The 21,312-nt window shown below is 41.7% G+C and overlaps 2 protein-coding genes across 5 annotated transcripts in view; one reads left to right on the plus strand and one right to left on the minus strand.

The window, feature by feature from the left end:
- LOC148050588 (uncharacterized) overlaps window positions 1-1,457 on the minus strand; it is a 31,965-nt gene extending 30,508 nt beyond the window's left edge. For both annotated transcript variants that reach the window (XM_087742435.1, XM_087742434.1), the window contains exon 1: window positions 1,342-1,457. The gene's annotated coding sequence lies outside the window, so the exon portion shown is untranslated. The remainder of the gene's footprint in view (window positions 1-1,341) is intronic.
- Window positions 1,458-15,601: 14,144 nt separating this feature from the next.
- The window catches only part of BRD10 (bromodomain containing 10), a 55,086-nt gene continuing 49,375 nt past the window's right edge, over window positions 15,602-21,312 (plus strand). For 2 of the 3 annotated variants that reach the window (XM_087742126.1, XM_087742124.1), the window contains exons 1-2: window positions 16,313-17,127; window positions 19,667-19,867. In XM_087742126.1, coding sequence (XP_087598252.1) covers window positions 16,538-17,127; window positions 19,667-19,867 — 791 coding nt within the window. In that variant the 5' untranslated portion in view covers window positions 16,313-16,537. Of the gene's footprint in view, window positions 15,911-16,312; window positions 17,128-19,666; window positions 19,868-21,312 lie in introns of those variants that run through there. The other variant, XM_087742123.1, reaches the window with a different exon arrangement.

A 21,312-nucleotide genomic window follows, 5' to 3' on the forward strand; every position in this document is an offset into this window, starting at 1 on the left:
TCCTGAAGAGGGCAGGCCAGTTGAAAGAAATTTTCAGAAGCATATTTAGGAAAGAGATAAATTCTTAGGAAACTTTATATGGAGAAAGATAGACAGGTAATCTTCAAGTTCTTAAGAACGGTACTTAAGCTTAATTATTTTGGCTTGTTTGAACAAGTAGAAAATGGAAAAGTATGGTAGAACTTCATCTCTGTTAGCTCTCCAGAACAAATAAAGCTCTCTACAATAAATAACAAAAGCTTCTATAGCTTGAATTTCCTTACATGTCCCTTAAGACTGAGTGACATATAAATACTCCCATTTCAATAAGCCTTTCCTCTCATGCCATGTTCTTACACAGATGTCACCCACTCCCACTTTTTTTCATTCTTACTCATAATTTTTAATGTTGTATGTCTCTCCCTAGGTCTATTTCTTTGTTTTAATGTCTTTCATGCCCATTTCTTCAGTTCTTTTCTCTCTTCTGTAAGGTAAATGCTGCTTGAAGAGGGCTAGGAAGAGTTGGATACTGTTCTTGGCTGCAGACCTAGTCAGCGCTATTTGTTTTGGAAACTTGGGTCTGTTTTGTGTCTAAGCTAAGTACAAAGGAAGCAGAAAACTTGAGCTATAGCTCTTTAAACTACTGAAATCAGTTATACTTGTGGCCGATGGCAACAAGATCACAAGCACAGGGAGTTTGAAATTTTTTCCTGCTACGTAGACCATATCAATTAATTTATAGGAAGGCAGCAAAGACAAATCTGTTATATAGCTTCTCTGGCCCCCTTAGTGATCTCATTTGTTCTTAGCCATCATTCTCTCTTCCACTTAACCCCCAGGCACATCTGATCATAAAATTAAATTAAATTCAGTACAGGAAAACAGAATTCAAAATTTCGGAGTTCATCCACATGGTGGTAGGATCGAAATATTATCTCATACTGTATTGGTACATTCATAACAAGGTATCTCTAAGACCATTAAAGGATCGGACCTGTTTTTATCATCAAGTGTATTGGGTTGCAGCTGACAGTCCTGCTTCCAAAGAACATAAGTAACTCCTCCAAGTTTGTTACAATTTAACAGTGGATTAAAAAGAACTTTTGGCATCCTATAGCTAAAAAATAATGAGGTTATAGTCTCTTTCAAATCAGACAGACTTTATGAAATCTATGCTCTAAACTAGATATAGGAATATATAAAAATAGACATAAACTAGACTAAGGAAGAGATCTCAGAAGCAAACTTTAAAGTCAACTGAAAAAAATCACTACTTGTTAGAATCTAAACAAGCAGTCTGATAAAATAATCTTAAATTGAAGCCTACTTAAACCCCTGCTGTAATCTTCCACTCTTGCTTACCTTATTTTGCTTGCTATTGTCTCTGCTGGGATACTTCTACTCAGCAGAATGCTAGAAGCAGCTCTGTTACGGCCAATTTATTGCCTGAACACATGGCCGGAAGCCAGACCTCTCACTAAAAGAATAGTCTGACGTGGACTTAATCTTTTAGATGTCTGCATTCACTCATTTACATCAATATTCCCATGGCTCTAACTGCTGCTGCAATTCCAGGAGTGTTGGAAATAGTAAGAAGAAACATTTAAACATCTGTTTCTCTAAGATACCACAGAAGCACTCTTCCCTGGAACTGCATGCAGATTTTTAGCCAGTAGTTCTGTGTAATGCCTGAATACACTCATAGATACTATTCTGATTATTTTACGTCACTGATATTATTCTTGCTGTCTGTCATTCCTTCCAAGGCTAATTCAAGGGCAGATGCTGGATTTATGGTAATACAGACATATTAAAAGTAGGAGTGTATCCTCAGTTTCAGGGAGCTTGAAACAAGTTAACTGCTTAAACATTTACCCAGCTATTAAATGGGCTTTGCAGGCATTGCACCAATGGCAATTGTTGGACTGCTTGTGACATGAGCAAACTTGTTTAAAGTAGATATGCTGTATTTGTTTGCCCAGATAATGGCTTTTATCATACAAGAACTAGCTCTTTCATTATCACTTTTGGCATGTTCAGTTGGCTTTATCTACCTACCTACATACATTCTTAAACCTTCACTCACCTGTTGGTCCTCTCTATTCATACACACCAAATTTTTTTCCAATAAGTGAGCCTTGCATTTTTAGAGGAGTGAATCACACTTTTATATACCTCACTGAAATAATGAAACTCCTCTAACAACACTGACAACTGCTTTTTTTGCTAGAGTTTTCTTAATATCAAGGAGCTTTTATCTAGAATTTGTATACTATGTCAAGAAAGTTCTATGTTTTACCTGTGTTTGGTTTAGGAAAAGTCTTTTTTAGTTCATTAAGCCCTCACTGGACACTGGTAGTATATCAGGTCAGTAGAAAGACTTTGTTAAGAAATACATTTAATGACAAAGCAATGTGAAACTTCAAAATCTCAAGTCTTTGGCTATTACTCAAGCAGATTGAAAAATGTGGGAAGGATTATAAATGTCATGATGTTAAGAAAGACTGTCGTTTCAGTATAGGACAAATGCAATGAAAAATGTATGATGTGGCAAAAGCCTTTTTTTTTGTAATACAATTGTTCAGAGGCTACACTGGGCCAAGTTCTGGTGACACTGCAGCAGCTGCATTTTTTGGTAAGGAGCAGATGGATCCAGGTTGTGGGATGTCAACCACATGTCATGTGACCTGTCCTTACAGGCTGTATCTGTTCCTGGGCCATGAGGTAACATTCCAGGTTTAAGCGATGTGTTTGTGGTCCCTACAGCCACAGCACAGAACAATTTTTTATTTTAAATTACCAACTGCATGGACATTATAATGCACTACTGTACAATAGCTAAATAATAACATGCCATCAGCAGCCACAAAAAGAAACAATCTTAAACTTATTGTAATTCATATAATCTGGGTCGATTAAGCCATGTAAATACTGAGGATGTATCCACATTGCAGATGGCCTTCCATCTTAGCCTTTACAGTTTATTTTAAACTTTATTGTTGTTTAGACTGTAATTGACTATGTCATTGAGCGTTTCCAGATCTGAAGAGTCTTTCTAAATCCAAATCAGTAGTGGTCTTCAACAACAAATGGAGGTTTTAGTTTATTGTATGCCAAAGTTTAGCGTTGGCAGAAAGCTCAGCAATGAACCAGCTGTGCAGCATCTTCCCTGACCAGTGCATGCTCCCATCAGCAATAACATTATCAAAAGCAGGAAAAACCAATGGGGAATTTGTGCAGGTCCTGGTGAAAAATATCAAGTTATCATGGGAAAAGTACTAGTAGGGGGCACCACCTGCTCCACTGGAGAGGGAACGGGGGGAGGACACTCATCTGGGGAGCCCTGCACACTTCTCTTCCTGGCTGGCCACTGGGAAGCATTTTCCATTCTCTCTCTGCCTCTCCTCTCCTCCCCTCCCCACCCCCCGCTACTTCTTGGCACATACATCTCCCTTTCCCTTTCTGTCACTCTGTCTCTCACTCTTCTTGTTTGTTTGTTGTTTTTTTTTTTTTAATTTTCCTAGCTTCACCATTAGAATCAATGTTTTTCATCAGCTGCGGACCCAGCTTATAACTGTATCCCTACAGTTACAATGCTAGGTCCAGTCCATTGCTGGACATATCTTCAAAATTCTCCTCTAATTCAAATCAGTATTTCATATTAAATTATCTTGAAAGGCAATAGCCTTTAGAAAACAGTCATATTGAGAAAAACATCAACAAAATTACTATAAAATTAGTTTTAGTATAATTATTGGCATGGAAAGTAACAAGGAAAACAACTGCCTAAAACTGGTTTGGGTTTTTTTAGGTAAAAGGATAGTCATCTGCAAAAAGTCAATATTTGCAGCAATGAGAAGAAGGAAAAAGTTTCCTGGTACCACATGTTAATGCATGAATAATATTGAGCATACAGTAAATACCAGCAACTACATTTTATCAGCCAGTTAATTTGCAAACAATTTGCAGGAGACCTAACTCAAACTCTTTCAAGCTGCAAGAAAACTGAAACATAGCCAATGAGCTGTACCAGAAAAAAGATCAGATATAAAAACTTATTTCTAATTCTGACTCCAGCATATTGCCAGATTTACACTGGGGAAAAGTTTGATCACAAATAGTAATATTCTAAAGGAAGCCTATCCAAAATATTTTCAGTGAAAGTAATGGAAAACATTAAAAGAGATGTGAAGGATAGTATTTTCAGATTTTGGACATGTCAGGTCAAAAATACTTGCTCTAATTTGACTACAGAGTTTCTAGTCTAAAATCCACTGATTTTACTATTAGGCAATACAGATTATATTTTCATTATAGCAGAACATATATTATTATTTGTATGATAAGTTCCTCTTTTTCTTCACATTGAGGTCTTTCTTCCCCAAAGGCATGAAGATACCAAACTGAATATATTTAGCAGGTTACTGAAACAAACTGACATGGCAATCTATCAATAAATTTTTTTCTTGGAAACTGTAGGGTTTTTTAATATTCTACGAACATTTTAACATGAGCATGTAACAGTCAATTTTATCTTACTTCACATCCTGTTTACATGGCATGCCAAAGACATATATAGGACTAAACTGAGTCTACTCTAGCCTATCTATTGTTCCCAGTACTTCCAAACTGTCATTAAATAATTCTGTTCTACTCTACAGTGAAGCATTCTACTACTCAAAACAGTGGGCACTTATTTAAACCTCCATGTGTTTCTGTATACAACAGAAGACTAATAACTTAGTAATGTCTATGCTGACCACTGCTGCAAAGTCTACCATTTTTTGAGAAACCTCTGTTCTTAAAAACACACACAAGAAAAGTGAAAAATGGTGCCGTATAAGCAGAAGCTATTTCTTCTCCAATACCATTTTACTATTTTTTAACATTTCTCAAAGTCTAGAGTTCCTACACTGGATGTTACTGCAGTTGTTTTTTACTCATTATGGGTTATATAATTTTTGGCTCTTCCAGGAATAACAAAAGGATGATGGCTCTTGAACTTGAGATCACAAAAGATGTGCTCTCTTCACTCGCTAGGGGACACACAGGTCCACAGAAGTGGTTCAGCAAAAGTGGTCCACTACACAGTAATATACCTGGGGGCTGTCAGGATATCTCCTTGGACTCCAGTAGCTTCTCTCTCTTAAATGCAAAATTGAGTCACATTAACTTTGGATTTAGCCCTTCTGTTCCGAAGGAGAGTAGGGTTAACTTCAAATGAGAGTGGGAGTGACACAATATAAACGGGGATTCCAGAGTTTACAGTTTCATATTAAAAGTTACACAAAGGGAGGCCATGCTGAGATCAGTTGTTCTCTTTTTCTTTAGTTGTCTTGATTTCAGTGGGGATTTTCAATGAGACACAATGAAGACTTATCCTCAATAGAGAAGGATACGGTTGCAGAACTTTTAAACAAACTGGATGTAAACAAGCCCTTTGGACTTAACAGAGCGCACTCACAAGTGCTGAGGGCGCTGGCCAATGTCATTGTGAGGCCACTCTTGGTCATCTCTGGAAAGTCATGGCAGCTGAGAGAGGTTCCTGAGGACTGGAAAAGAGCAAATGCCACTCCTACCTCCAAGAAGGATGGGAAGAAGGATTGTGGGAAGTACTGACCAGTCAGCTTCACCTTGATCCCAGAGAAGGTGAAACAAATAACAACAGAAACCATTTCTACACTATATGAAGGACGAAAAGGTGAGTGGGAGTAGTCAGCATGGATTCATGAAGGGTAAATCATGCCCAACCAACCTGATAGTGTTCTGCAATGAGATGACTGGCACTATGGATCACAGGAGAGCAGTGGATGCTGTTTATTTTGACTTTAGTAAGATTTTCAACAGTCTTCCATTGCATTACAAACTGATGAAATATGGACTAGGTAAGTGGACAGTGAGGTGGGTTTAAAACTGGTGCCAGGCTTAGAGGGTTGTAATCAGTGGCATGAAGTCCACCTCGGAGACCAGTCACTTATGGTGTACCCCAGGGCTGATACACAGGTGTCCTGGTTTCAGCTGGGATAGAGTTAATTTTCTTCTTGGAATCCGGTAGCCAGGGCTGTGTTTGGGGTTTAGGATGAGAACAATGTCGATGATATACACTGATGTTTTGGTTCTTGCTAAGTAGTGCTAAGTACTTACTAAGTGGCGCTCACACTGGTCAAGGACTTTTCAGCTTCCCATGCTCTGCCCAGTGCACAAGAAGCTGGGAGGGGGCACAGACAGGACAGCTGACCCAGACTAGCCAAGGAGCTATTCCATACCATATGACATCATGCTCAGTATAGGTGAGGGGGGGATGGAAGGAGGGGCAAGAATTGCTGCTTAGGGGATGTGCTGGGCATCTGTGGGCAGGTGGTGAGCAATTGTACAGTGGATTGCTTGCTTTGTATTATTATTGTACTATGATTACTTGTTTTTATTATTATTGTTATTATTACTATTACTACTGTTCTATTTTTTTTTTTTTTAGTTATTAAACTGTTCTTATCTCAACCCACAAGTTTTCCCCTTTTGCCCTTCCAATTCTCTCCCCCATCCCACCGGTGGGGGAGTGAGCGAGCGGCTGCGTGGTGCTTAGTTGCTAGCTGGGGTTAAACCATGACAATGGGCTAGTACTCTTTAATGTCTTCATTAATGATCTAGATGATGGGGCAGAGTTATCCCTCAGGAAGTTTGCAAATAAGTCAGAATTGGGAGGAGTGGTTGATACACCGGATGGATGCACCAGCTGCTGCCACTCAGATGGACCTTGACAAACTGGAGGAGTGTGCTGTTCGGAACTTCATGGAGTTCAACAAAGGCAAATGCAAAGTGCTGCACCTGGGGAAGAATGACACCTTACACCAGCACAACCTTGAGGCTGATTGACTGGAAAGCAGCTTGGCAGAACTGGAACAGGTTGTCTGGAGAGGTTGTGGAACCTCTGTCCTTGAAGATACTCAAAACCCACCTGAACAAGGCCCTGAGCAAGTTGTTCTAGTTGCCCCTGCTTTGAGCATGGAGGCATGGAGGCAACAGACCTCTAGAAGTCTGTTTCAACCTCAACTATCCTGTGATTCTGTGAAACTAATATTAAGAAAAATAGTCATTATATTGATGGATTTGTTTATTTACTTCAACTTGTTTAAATCTCCTATTTGGATATAATTGTGTTTTTTCTTTGAATGTAGAGTCAAAAGAGATGCACAGAAGAGATGTGGTTGGATGATACTGAAGATTGTTAGATTTTAACCAAATTTTACTGATGGATTCCTACAACTTTTGTGAACACACTCCAGAACAAGCATCAGTATTTGTAGTTATCCAGAAATAGAGATCACCCCTTTAATTTATACTTTTCAAGTATTGCCCAGTCTTTCCATTATTTTTCATTGATGGACTGGTACAGTAGGATAGAAGTTTTGTCTTGTATGTGTGTTCAATATGTAAGGTGACTAAACACTGCCACAGTTTCTTTTGTTTGACACCAGCCACCAGGCACAGTGACATACAATGCATACTGTAGAATTGTTGATAATGTGAACATATTTAGAGGCGGTCTCTTTTCCCTTGTCAGAAGTAGACATTCATATCTGGGTGACAGCAGTTTTAGCCCTGGCCCATGATACGTCTTCTCAGATACTGCAGAACATGGTCTTTACAGTTAATGATTATAAAGGACTGAATGGGCAGTGAACAGAGCAAATGTTTTAGTCCTCTAAACATTGCCTCTCTGTGTACTTTTAGTGTCCGTATCTAGCCTCTTTCTTTGCTGTTAAAATTCTGTCATTGTCTATTTTGTCCACTCTTCCTGCAATGGGAACGGGAAATAACTGCCATTTCTATAATACCAGAACAATGAAGAACAAGTTTCAGCTCTGCAATTACATGTACTAAAGTATAATTGCAAAACCTTCCACATAAATAAATGTTAAGTCTGTATGAAGCAATTTTGTGGTTGCCTTTCTTGTGTTTCACAATTACAGAGAGTAAAAACATACGACGCTGGACATTACTAAGTTCCTGTTACCCTGATTTTCTAAGGAACTGAGGCTTATGCAGTTGTGTTCTCTGTCTGTCTATCTGTCCTCTCCAATCACTTTTGAACTTGCTGGATAACTTTGACCAAGTTTGACAAGGGCACTGAAGGAGGAAGTTTAGCTGAAAAAAATACACATTCTTTCAAGTTTTGTGAACATCAGCAGCTGAAGAGCAGACAGACTGACATACACTGCTGAATGAAAAACTGCAGCTTGATCTCTAGAGTTACCCTTTGTCTTTGGCTAAGGACCTAGTTATCAGCCTGTATGTACTGGCTGTTCAGCTGTGTGGGTGCAACAGAGTAAATGACAACCCACAGTGGATCTGAACACTCGAGTTTATTTCAGAACCAAAGAGATTAGAGCTTTTACCCTATTTGATTATCCAGTACAATCACTCACTCACATCACGTTCCTAGGTCCACTTTCCTCCTCTGCAAGAAGGTCCCTGCTGGTCTGGGGTGGCTGGGCAGAAAACCATGTTGGTTCCTGCTGTGCCGCTTCCTGCAGCCTCCAGTCTCAGACATTACCAGCCACGGTCCCTGGGCATCCCACAGCATTTATCTCCACACAGCTCTCTGACCTCTGGGATCTTTCCTCCAACCAGGATTTCACTTTCCTCCTTCTGGGCCTCTTTCCACTTTCTGAGACCACTTCTATTCAGGAATCTTTTTTTTTTTGGAGCCAGCTCTTCTTTCCAGGGCCCCAAGTCCTCAGTTTTCTAAATCCAGACAGTCTATGTGCAAAAGCACAATGCATGATCTGCCTCTTAGGTGGTGTTTTTGTCTCTTTATTAATTGGAGGGCTCATGACATGTCACTTTTATTTTGTGCAGATATTACTAAAATTTACAGCCAGGCTCTATCAGTTGCAGCTAGCAGGTAGCAGGCTTGTGCTTCAGAGTTTCAAAGATCAGTTTCATATATTCAACACCACCTCAACATGCAGCCATTATCTGCCACCTTTTAGCATTCACAGTTTAAGTTATTTTTTCATCTGTGACATCAGCGAGCACGTATGTAGCTGAACCAGTCACAACACTGGCCTGTGACACTCTTGCCTCGCTGTCAATGGAAGGTAGGGGAGGGAATGAGGGAAGGTTTAAGGATGTGAAGACACTGGAGCAGAGTAACTTCATATCAGTACACATCAGTTCACAGGGAACCAGCTGAGATTAGTTTTATTTTTCAGGAGCCAATGTTAGAGCTACATGTCTGTTCTGCCTGTCACATACTTAGGTGACAAAAAGTAAATTTGGTCCAGTGTTATGGAGAAAAAGTAGCTGGCACTTGGTAAGTGTGTTATAAAATGTAGAAATGGGGAAGAATATAAAAATTTAAACTTTTAGAATAAAATAAAGATGGCAAGTTCCATCGCACTGCTCTTCAGCAGGAGCCTGGTTTAGCGGTCTAATCAGAAGTAACTAGCTCATGCAGTGGACTTCAAAGGCAATGTAGAATCTAGAAAAAAGATTTGAATTTGTTCAATTGCTTTACTCTTTCTCTAGTTCTAAAAAGACATCATAACAGAATTTTGAATCATAACGTCGTTTTAATAAAAATTAAATATTTATTCATGGTCTTTGTAAGAGATTGGATTTTTGATACATTGCAACACATTGTAAAATTTTACTTCTGCTTTACTTTAGGTTGTTGAGAATGACTTATTTTAGGGAGAACTGTAGTTTTTCAGCATTATTTGCTGCAGAACTTTGGGTGCAAAACAGCTTACAGCTTTGAGAACTCAAAAAAGGGCGATTGTCTCTAAAGTGTAAAATTCAAGGATGCTTTCTCTGTTTTCTGTCAGCTTGTATATCTAATCAGCAATGAGGACAACATTACCAATAAAAAGTAGTACTGTATCCCTAAATGGGAGGAAGACCTAAGTAATGGTGGTGGGACATGTGAGAGGATGAAAAAGATCAGCAGAATAACTCACCTGGAACATTTCAAAGATTGATTATTTTCTTCACATGCCAGAGAAGCTGTTCCCCAAGAATTTCTGTGCAGCTGAAAAAAAGGTAACTTCAGATGGCAGATCCTCAAAAGAAAAGAAATTTGATAGTGTTCTCCGGAGTTTGGCGTTGGTTTTATTTACCATTAGTTTATGTAAGCAAAAGGAGCATGTGGTTATTTGGGTACACAGCTTAAATGTTTCTGCTGGCAGTGCTAATTCAGTCATCCCACAGAAGAGCTCCAAGGACTCTCAATGTGGGCTGTCTTGTATGTCACTGTGGAGGGTCATCAGTAGCATAAAATTTAATTTTGGACCTCTGGGTTTAATGTATGAACTAAAAGAAGCAGAATGAAGGCAACAGTAAGCTAATCAGTCACTATTTGTAACACTGCCAGGAGGAGAAGAAAATGATACACTGAGTGGATGGGTGTTATATAAAAAACAGATTTTTTTCTGACATGTGGAGCATAACCTAAAGTTGAAGGTGGAAGATACTTTTTGATTCCCCTTTACTGCTCCAGAAGCAGAGAGATAACATTATTTCAAGGTTCAGAAAGTCCAGGGCTTCACAGAAAGAAACAGGCAATTTTACTCTTCTTCCTAAACGCTGTTTCTGTACTGCTGCTGCAGAGATAATCCTTCTTTCTTCATCCCACACCCTGAAACAGGCAGCTTCTGACCTGTTAGGACACAACCTTCCAGTGTCCTAATACACTTATTATAATTCTGCCAGCCTAAATGATTCTTTGAGGGTGGTGGAATGATGATATCTTCCTTTACAAAAATGCTATAGTCCTCTTGAAAAGGTTAGGATAGACAACAACTTGAGCTAGAGGGCCTTTGGATTTAAGAGGTTTAGAGTAGTTTTTGTAAAATATTTTACACATTTTCTGAGAATTATGTATAAATCTCTGAGAATCTGTTGTTAAATATAGACAATGGCCACAAGTAACTTGGGGAGTTAAAACTTCTGGGTTTTGCCTAGTAGTTCATCTTGCTCTGTATATTATTTGTAGCCACTAGCTGTTCCTTTATGGTCTAATAACACTGATTTCAATTTGAGAGCAAATGTGAAGGCAAAGTATCAGGTTAGGGCACACTATAAAAACTCCAAGTTTCAGGAAGAGACTAAATATTTACATTGTCAATAGGTGTCTGCAGAAATTGTGTTTTCATGGTGAGCCTAAAATACTTTCTTAACTTTAGATCCCTGAATTTGACCTCCATGGCCTGCTAAGATTCCCTCACCCAACAATCATATCAGAGGCAGAGGATACTGGTCATGTCTGATAGTTGGCTCTATTCCTTTACAAGATCATCCTGTCCTTTGCGAACTATATATGGAAGATTATTCTTTCCCAAGCATATCTCACATTTCTCCCTCATGCTATACCTTTATCCACTTGACATTTGCACTTTTCCCTACCCACCTCAGACAGTGTGGATAACACTATAATTGCAAAATTTCTTACCATCTTGTGATAACATGAAGGCAGATGGGCTTATTTAGTGTAATATTCTGTCTTAGAGAAGATCAAGCAGATCCACACTTGCAATTATTTTTTTGTGGTTAAAAAAGATGTAAATCTATATCACGACATTTTACAAAAATTGTATCTCAAAATCAGATGTATGGAGAGAAATTAGAATAAGCCTCATTGAAGTGTTAAGTTTATCAGCTACATTTATTCTGAACAATATTTTTTCTGATATGTGGGTCATAGGTCCTATTATTAATACTGCATGTGATGAAACACAACTCCATTTTATCACTGTTACATATTTTCTAAAGTTTGTTTGCTTTTGCTCCAGCAGTTAAACCCTGCTTACATCGAAATGGAGTACTACTTCTAACTTAAAGCAGGAATGGGGTATGGTTTTTATTCAACAGTGCACTCGTGTGGCAAGACTTAGAAAGTACATAGATAGTATATCATGGGATTGGTTAAAAGCAATGTATTTTTTTTTTTACAGAAGACAAAACAATAGATAAAAGTTGTTGTAGATAGATACAATGATCTGTCCTCCAGTATAACTCATTTCAGGTAATTTTTTTTTTTATTATTGTTTTATCCTGCTTTGTTTGCATACTTAGAAAAAATATACTCTTTCAAATATTTTGGTGATCCAAATCACAGCTCCCAATAAAGAGTATTATCTTGTTTTGTCACATGTGGCCCCATTCTTCACTCTAAATTTAATTTCAGAGTGTAATCTTGATATCTGTATTTCTTTCATCACCATAGACTAAAAGACCTGTTTTCTAAGGCAGACCTGAATATAGCTGAGATGTTATCACACCAGAATCTACGGACATCACATTTTGTGGCTTCTCAGGTACTAGTCTATGAATTGTATGCAGAATTCTGACTACAAGTTCTCACAGCATCAAGGCAAGGCCAGAGGTATAGCAAGAAGTAACAACTTCTATTAAGCCACCTGGTTTTGTTAAGAAAGAATAAATGAGCTTCCAGGCAAACAAGCCCTTTTTTAAAAAAAAAAAAAAAGAAAAAAAAAAAAAGAGTTGAAAGCTAAACATACATTGAAAACAACTGCTCTTATTTACGTAGATACGCAGCATGTGATATAACCACCCATGTTATCTCATTCCTGACTCGCAGGGAGGAGTATTTCAAAGGATAAGAATTGAACAAAAATTCTAACTTTTTTGAATACCAAAAAAGTGGAAAACAGATACTGGCTTTGTAGTTCATTATAGTCTCTCTCCCTATCGCAAAGCTGCATATTCCAGAAACTACAAATTCTTTTTCTTTCATTAAGAAGACAGCCACCTCAAAGAAATCATAATAGGCACCTGTACACCGAGAGCTCTTAGGCAGCTGTAGAGATGGTAACTGGTTAGCTGACACAAGTCAAATCAGCTTTACTGTTGCCATTTCTAGTCTTTGTGAAGCTGTATTTCAGGGAGAAAGAAGCCCTTCAGAGCACACCTCCCATGTTTCGGGCAATCACAAGCAGGTGTAGATCAGTATAATGTGTCAGGGAGCAGAAGGTCAGCTGGGAGCAGAGAGACACAGCAAGGCACGGAGGGCAGAGCGCTCACTAACAAGAGCTGCAGTACCACAGTGCCCAAGCAAGAAGAACTGGACTTATAATTCCCTCTCTCCTCCAATGGGACGTGTTTGGTCCAACTGAAATAGTTGGACTGCCTATAGTCTTGCTAAGCTTTCTTTCGCTTTGCCATTTCCCATGGCTAAGAGATTTCTTGCAAAGTGTCCGGCTGCCAGCAGGTCCCGCAGCAGGGAGGCTGCAAGCAACACACGTCTCAATGGGGCTGGAATACAGGAGAAGGACATTCACAGTCCTGAAGAATGAAAAGCCTTATTTTGAAGATTACTGGAGAGCTGATCCTCATTAGTCCAGGGCAGGCCTGATCTCAAGACTTGTGAAGACCCATGGCCTTACAAGTTGTTAGGCCAAGGACTGAAGGGGGGAGGGAAGCCACTGCTTGAGTGTCCTGTGGGAAGAGGCCTAAGAGTCCTGCTTGGATGAATTTTCCTATCTGATTGACCCAGCAGTACCAGAAAGCGAGTGTTGCTGGCTGAACATCCAAAAGCCACAAAGCTGCTAAAAGAGCTGTCAGGCTAATCTACTTTAATTTATACTGGAAATTCCCACTGTAACTTGGCTGGCTGCTTTCCATCATCTTCAATCATGCTTTTTCTCCAGTTGATTTAATTTCCACATATGTTGCAGGAAGCCCTCCACCACTTCTGTCCCCCTGATGATGACCCTCCACCTTCAGCCTGGAATGGGAATTAGACAAGCCAAACTCTCTTCCTGGGATAAGTTATCAAAGAAAACCCAAGACAGCATTCCCTCTGCTTTGCACCAGGACATGCTGGTCCGTTATGGCCCCAGTAAGAAAGGTATTCAGACTCTGCAAAGTATCATTTCAAATGCAATTTATTAGAGTTAACACCATAAAGAAATAGAGAATTGTTATCTTACAGCATTTCAGACGCTGAGAACCACGAGTAGTGCAGCATCGAACGGGCCTCTGATCAGGGCACACCATGGAGATTCTGTCTGTGGAAGGGCTACCCCATTGTGGTCATTCATGCTATTAGAGGATTTTCTTATAAGAAAACAACTCTATTCATCATTTCTACTGTCAAACACAAAGGATATTCACACGACAACTTCTGCTGTGCTTATAAATAGAGGTAAGGTCACAGAGGTGGTGTAATTGCCAGTACAATGTGGGAGCTGCCCGCCGGCTCCTCTAACAGTGAGCTGGCTGAGTTTACCCTGTGGCCATGCGATATGCACAGCACGAGACAGGGCTGAAGGTCATGCTGTACATGGCTACATGTGGGTTAACTGTTGCATGGATCACTAAGGTCTCAATGCACGATGGTCCTCCAGGCAGGATCACCTCCCTCCAACGTGGAGGCACGCTGCAGTCTCCACTCCAGTACCACACCCTGCACGCTGAGATGTCTGACCTCATTTCTTTGGAGTTTGCAATTCAAGAGGAGGTTTTGGAGGATAAAACCAGGCAGCTGTAATATCAGTAAGTGATCAGGAGAGATGGCAGGACCTTGGGGATCGACCTTCGTGCATAGGCTGTAGCAGGACTTTGTAGACTGGGGTTGGAAAAGAGGGAACTTTTGCTAAGCTTGTGAGTCCCAAACTTCTGTCCTGTAGGCCTGCAGGGGAACTGTAGCACTGTGAGCAGGGCACCAGGCCTGTGGCCTCCACTCAGGCCCCTTCCGCAAAAGCAGCTTGACAGATGCATTTATGAAAGCTGGCTGTGACCAAACGGGGATGAAGGGGACGGAAATCTCCTGGTGTCCTTAGAATGAGAAAGTGCAATAACAGGCGAGTGGTTCTACATTTCTTTATGTTGCAAAGTCTGATTTACTCCCATCAAGATGGTGTCATAAGCAAGGTCTCTGGAGCTATCGCTGCAGAAAGCTACCTTGCAGAATGGACAAGAATGCCCCTATAGAAGTAGAGGCTTCATCAAAAAAAAACTTGGTTCCCCCACATTGTCTATCTCTTAGGAAGGTACCCTAAGCTTTTCAGGCAGTTGTATGTTGGAGGGGATAAAGCTCAAAACTGTGCACTCAAGTAATCTGTCTCCCAGGTGTTCAACGCTACTGCTGTGGAGTCCCCCGGACCTGGGCAATGTTCCTGAGTATGCCACTGTATGGGCGAGCAGGACCGGAGGGTGCCCAAGGGCAAATCTGAGGTTTAGGTTGGATATTAGGAAAAACTCCTTCACCAAAAGGCTAGTCGGGCACTGGACCAGGCTGCCCAGGGAAGTGGTTGAGTCCCCATCCCCGGAGGTATTTAAAAGACGGGTAGACGTGGTGCTTGAGGACACGGTTGAGTGGTGGACTTGGCAGTGCTAGGTTAACGGCTGGACTCGATGACCTTAAGGGTCTTTTCCAACCTTAACGATTCTATGATTGTATGAAAGGACTACGAGCGCAGCCCCAGGCTGGTTCCACGTAGCAGCTTCCACTCACAGAAGACAAACTCCTGCCGTAGCACTTCGACAGGCAGGACGGAATGCTTTGGCAAACCCCCTCACTTTACGTTCACGTCTCTGACGGAATGCCTTTCACATTCGGGAAATCCGTCATCGGGGCGTCCCTAGAGGAAATCTCGTAGCCACAGCACAGCAGCAAAGCTCCGTTCACGCTTCGGTGAGGCTGGTGGGTTCCTACGCAGCAGTACCGACACCCTGCCAACCGAAAGCAGCGCGGAGACCGCGGCCACTCAGCCGGGGACTCCCCCCACTAGACACGCCTCCCCCGCGCCGCGCGCGTGCGCACCAACGGCCACCGCCCCGGGCGGCGCAGGCGCCCGCGGCCTCCCGCGCCCCACGCCCAGCCAGGCGCCCTCTGATGACGCCACCTCACCTGGCCCCCCGAAACACCCAGCGCGCCGCTGCCGCCGCTCGGGCGCGTGCGCGCTAGGTGAGGCGCCGCGTCCCTTTCTCTCGCCCCTCTCCCGGGCCGCCGGGGGCCGCGCCCCCTCCCGCACGCGCTGACCGTTAACTGACACCGCTGCCCGCCGCGGCCGCCCCCGGCCGCCGCCGCTGGGCCGGCCCCGCCGCGCCGCGCTGCGAGGCGAGGAGGGGAAGCGCCCGCCGCCCGCCCTCTCCTCCTCCCTTCGGGAGGGGGCCGCGGGCGAGCGGAGGAGGGAGGCCCCGTCACGGCGGGGGGCGGGGGGGGGCGCGGGCGGGGAGGGGGGCGAGGCCGGCGGGGGGCGGGATGCGGCAGGAGGGATGCGCCGCTGTCCGCCGCCGGGGGCGGCCCCCGAGGACGAGGGCGCGGTCCTCGGGCGGGCGGGGCCGTACGCAGGCCCGGGCGCGCCAGGCGGAGGCCGGGGGAGGCCGGCGCCGGGGAGAGGCGGGCCAAGCCGGCGGCCGGCCGCTGCCTCCTCCCCGGCAGCCGCGGCCCACCCCCCCGCCCCGCAGCTGGGGGCAGGGCTGAGGCCGTCGCGGGGGAGCGTGGCGAGGGACTGAGTCGTGTCTCCGTGCATAGGTGAGCCCGATGTCGATTTGCCGGCGGGGCGAGGGGGAGCGCGGCGGTCCCTAGCTGATGCTGAAGAACCGGCCCGGGGCCGGCAGCCCCCCTGGAGCCGGCGAGGCCCTGTGCGTGCGCGGGGTGGGAGACATGGACCCGGCAGAGCCCGCGGGCGCCGCGGGCGGAGACCTTTCGGCGGACCGGCCCGCGGCTAGCCGCCTTCGGTGCGGGGAGGATGAGCCGGAGAAGGAGGGAGATGATGCGGGAGGGGAGAGCGGCGGCTGCTCCTGGGAGCAGAGCCTGAATCCCGAGCTGCAGCAGGGATACCGCATCTTGCGCGAGTTTCTCATGGAGAAGTACCGACCTCTGACAGCGCCGTTTTTGAAGCCCCTCGCGGATCAGGCACCCATCAGGGAAGAAGGAGCTGGCTCCCCCTCGGGTCGTAACAGCAGTCACTCCTTTCAGCAGTCGCCCGCTGGAATGTGGCTGTTGAAGATGGAAGAGAAATTTTCCAGTGGGCAGTACGCAGGAATAGCAGATTTCGTGGGTGATTTCCGACTAATGCTGGAGACATGTTACCGGCTCCATGGTGTAGATCACTGGCTCTCCAAACAGGCCCAGAAGCTGGAGATGATGCTGGAACAGAAGCTGGCGCTGCTGTCCCGGTAGGTGTAGAAAACTCTACAGGGGCCCTGCCAGATGCTGCTTACATAAAGTAGAACAGGAGGGTGTGTTTCTTTATGTAAAAAAAATACCATTTGAATGGTTTTTTAAAAACCCACAGTAAAACACGTTTGAACGGTTCCCATTCAAATCCTCAAACTCTCAGTACTTCCACAAAGAGGGACGTTTCCTACTGGGAGCTATTCAAATCTTAATTCAGAATGCTTTGGGGATTCCAAACCCGAAAATACCAAAATGCAAAATAGGGCACAGTATTTCCTGGCTAAGATTTTCTTTCTGAAAGAAGCCTTTTATGAACCTGGAGGCAGACGTGTTTAGACAAGATGTCAAATGCTCCTTTCTTTATTTTATGCTGTCAAAACCAAGTGAAACTGCCCAAACTCTATGAACAACTGGCTCTTTAAAGTTGTGATTTTTGCAGTCTGTGAAATTTTTGCTGTCTTTAAAATAAGTAGGAATAACATCTTCAGCCAAAGTACCTGCTTTGAAGTGGGTAATTTAATGTTGGAATATTTTTTGATAATCGTAAAGTGAAAGATAATGCTTGGCATATTATAGTCTTGAATGGCAAAATGGAAATTGTGATATGTTTAAATATAAGTCCCTGGCAGGAATTTGTTTATCAGCCAAGGCAGCTGAAGCATAGAAAGCTGTCAAGCTATACAGTAGAAAGCCCAGTTTAAATCAGAACTGAAATACATGCTTTCCCATGAGTTTGAAATAGGCTTAGTTTAGTAATATTCAGAAAAGTGTGGTGGCTTCTTACAATGAAATGTCCACCAGTCTTCTGAGGGACACAGTATTTTGTATGTAAAGACCAAGAGGATTTTTTGGCAAAGGGTGAAGGTGAAGAAGGAGCAGTATTGGGAAACACATAAAGCTGTGCATGTCCGTCAACCTTAAACTTGCTAGTGACACGGAGCATTAGCCACCAGCTGGTCAGAAGAACCTTGCTTGTGTAGTAGGAAGACTTAAGGAACATGGTGCAGAACTCAATTGAATAAGCCAGAGTGAATGTATTCTGTGTTGGTGTAGCAATGCTATATTTGAAACTCGTTTTGCATAACAGCAGTTTTGGGACAGTTTGGGAGTAGGAGGGAAGGAGCTGAACCTAATGGGGCATGAATGTTGCTAGTTTGCTTGAGTAAAACTTCGTTTAAAAAAAAAATAAATCAGAATTCCTGGCTTAAAAGAGCTACTGCTGACAAATAAATAGCTAACCAAATGCAGCTTGGAAGATTTGTGCCAAGTTCATTTCTGTATGTTGTGTGACTGTAACATGTCAACTGTATTGAATTGAAGTGCATTTTGATGAAGGCTCTTTGTTTAATTATTATGACTATTCATTGGATTAGGTAGGACCTGAGAATGCTCAATGCCTTTTTATTAGAAACTCCATAAGAAAGTGAAGTCATTTATGTACCGTGTCATGAAATAGCAATATATGTATTTACTAAAAAAATTCGATTGCTGTTGTCATTCTTTCACAAATGCACAGTCTTTGCTGAAATAATTATTAAGAAATATTAAACTGGCTAAAAATAATCCTACCTCAGTATATAGGGAATTTGTCTTATATTAACTCTTCAGAGATTTGTAAAGATTTTTTTGATATGTCTGTGTACATTAGTTTGGTAAAAGTTTCTAAGAACTATATAGAGAAAGGATTATGGAATCCAGAAGTCTCAAAGTTGTTTTACAATTTTTGATCAGACAGATTTGTTTTAAGTGTTTAACAGAACTAATTTTATTAGTAAAATCAAATTCAAGAACTACTTCTTGGAATAATCATTCTTACTTCATTACTGAGCAGTACTTAGCTCAATGGTCGCCATCAAGTGACTCAAGGGAAGCGATCAGTGTTAGCTGTATGATTCTCAGATATTACAAACCACAGAAAATTACCTTTGAATGGAGGTCGCTTTTGAATGGAGGTTGGATTTTTTCCCCTGTCCCCTCACATGTTTTCAGAGGTTGTGTGATAGAGTGTTACTTCTCATACCAGTTTTGCTGGAGTACTTTGAAACAGTGTAAGATGGAATGTAACTTTACAATGAAATTTGTGGTGTTTTCCTTTTCATTTTTTTTTTTAAATTTTTAACAAAACTAAATGCTTTTTAACACACGCACACACCCCAACGCAAACCAACAAGTGCACATTTTTTTTTCAGTATTTTTAGGTGTCTTCTAAAAATGATAGTTTCTGATCTCAGGTCTTGTGGAAGTATTTTCTTTCCAAATATTTATGGATTGCTGTAGGAAATTCAATCTCCAAATAATATTTGATTACTTGAGATAAATATCCACCATTTTTAACAGATGTGAAAACATAGCTCATGTTAGCATGTTGGTTTTAAGTTTAAAATTTCATAAAAGAACTTTCAAAGTGGAAAAAAGGTTAGGTGAAAAATAGCTTCTTTTCTGAATAAATATGCTTGATCTTGGGTTGGTAGTGTGGGCGTTGAAGCGCTGTTGGTAAGGGAAATTGTAATTGTGAATTGCCTTGCTTTTTTCTTCTAGGCATTTAAGAGAGAAAACATCAATAGCTGTAACATCAAGAGGATGCTATGGGCTGGAAGATGAGAAAGGAACAGCATGCATTTCAACAAGACGTCGTTCCACACCTCGTAATTTAGTAGGCTTGTCAACAGGCATGTTTGAGTCTGTGATGGTTCAAGTTCTAAGACAAGAGGAACAGCTGAGAGCAAAAGAGGAAAAGAGGTAATAGGAAAACTGTTTTGGTGTGGTTTTAAATAATTATGTCTTCCTAGTTCTTTACAGGGGCTAGCTCCTTAAGGCTTTTTTAGGTAAATAAATGTTGTAGTGCTTTGTGTCTTAAGTTCATGAAAGAACCTAGGACTTCAATACAGTGCATCCACAAAGCAAGAGATTAGTTTTTGATTTACGACCTTCTTGAAAAATTGCTGAAGTCCTGTAAGCTTTAAAATAAATTAAGGACGCTGTTATTTTAGGATTGTGAAACTTTTAATAGTAACTGAAAGCATCCACAGCAATTTCCTGTTAGCTCCATTACGGTTTATCGTACCTCTCCTTGGACTGTTTTGCATGCAACAATTAGATTAAAAACTACCAGAATGCTTAACTATAGTCTCAATTCTGTGATACTGTCACTGCTTCCCTCACTGATAGCCGGAAGCAAATTATCTCTGCCAGTGCCACTCTTGTTATCGCACTGATGTGGCATTTCAGCTTGTCAGTTAAGTAACAAATTTAGAATGTGTATGTAGTTAAGTCTGTGGGATTTTGTGGTTTTCATAAATTTAAGAGATATATAATTCCAGGCAGTGTTTAATGTTGAGTGTGGTATGTTTCACTTTGAGGAAAATGAAGCTTATAAGCTTGTATACTTCAACATTAAGTTGAGAGATTGCGTCTGAACACGGAGCATGATGATAAGACAGTATTAGCTTTAGGAAGCAAAATATTTCCAGCTTTTTTCAAAGTTTACGGTTTTAGATATTTTTCTCATATATAACCAGTTCACTCTCATTTTGCAGGTAATCTTCATTTTCAACAGATTTGAAGTCATACAGTTTTGGCTGACTTGAGTGTTAGCCAGTACTTTTTCCCTAGAAATAAGCGAATCTTTCTTCTTCTAATCCACCTCACACTTTGCAGAAAAGCAAAGATCACTAGGGTTATTGTTTCTCTGGTAAAATTATCTTGATTTGTGTTCAGTTCTGTGTTCTAGATCTCTGAACTTGATAACACTGTTATGAAAAAGGACATTTTGATTGGATTTCAATTCATCCATAGAGTCAGTAGGACATATTACCTGATCAAATAAAAATTTTGCTTTCATACACCTGTTTTAAGCATATTCCTGCAAAGCTGTAGTAATTAACAGTTAAGTCCATGTATCTGGATATACTCAAAAGTCCCAGATCCTGTGCAAAGGATACTCCACAGTGGCTGATTCTACAGAATGTTCTTCAATAACAGAAAAATACCACAATTAGCTTGCCTCTTTATGCCCTAAACTTTTGAACTATGTCACTTATTAGGAAGGAATAAAAATGTGTCAGTAGGTAGCTGGTTGAATATTTCTTTAACTCTATTGATCTCCTCAAATAATCATGCTTCAGATGTCTTCTTAACTTTTCTTATTTCCTAATATATCCACCATGTTTTCAAAGTAACTTGGA

Source organism: Nipponia nippon, unplaced genomic scaffold (assembly GCF_047370975.1).
Source record: "Nipponia nippon isolate SJK-2023a ecotype South Korea unplaced genomic scaffold, ASM4737097v1 scaffold_8, whole genome shotgun sequence".
In the NCBI taxonomy this organism is placed as follows: domain Eukaryota; kingdom Metazoa; phylum Chordata; class Aves; order Pelecaniformes; family Threskiornithidae; genus Nipponia; species Nipponia nippon.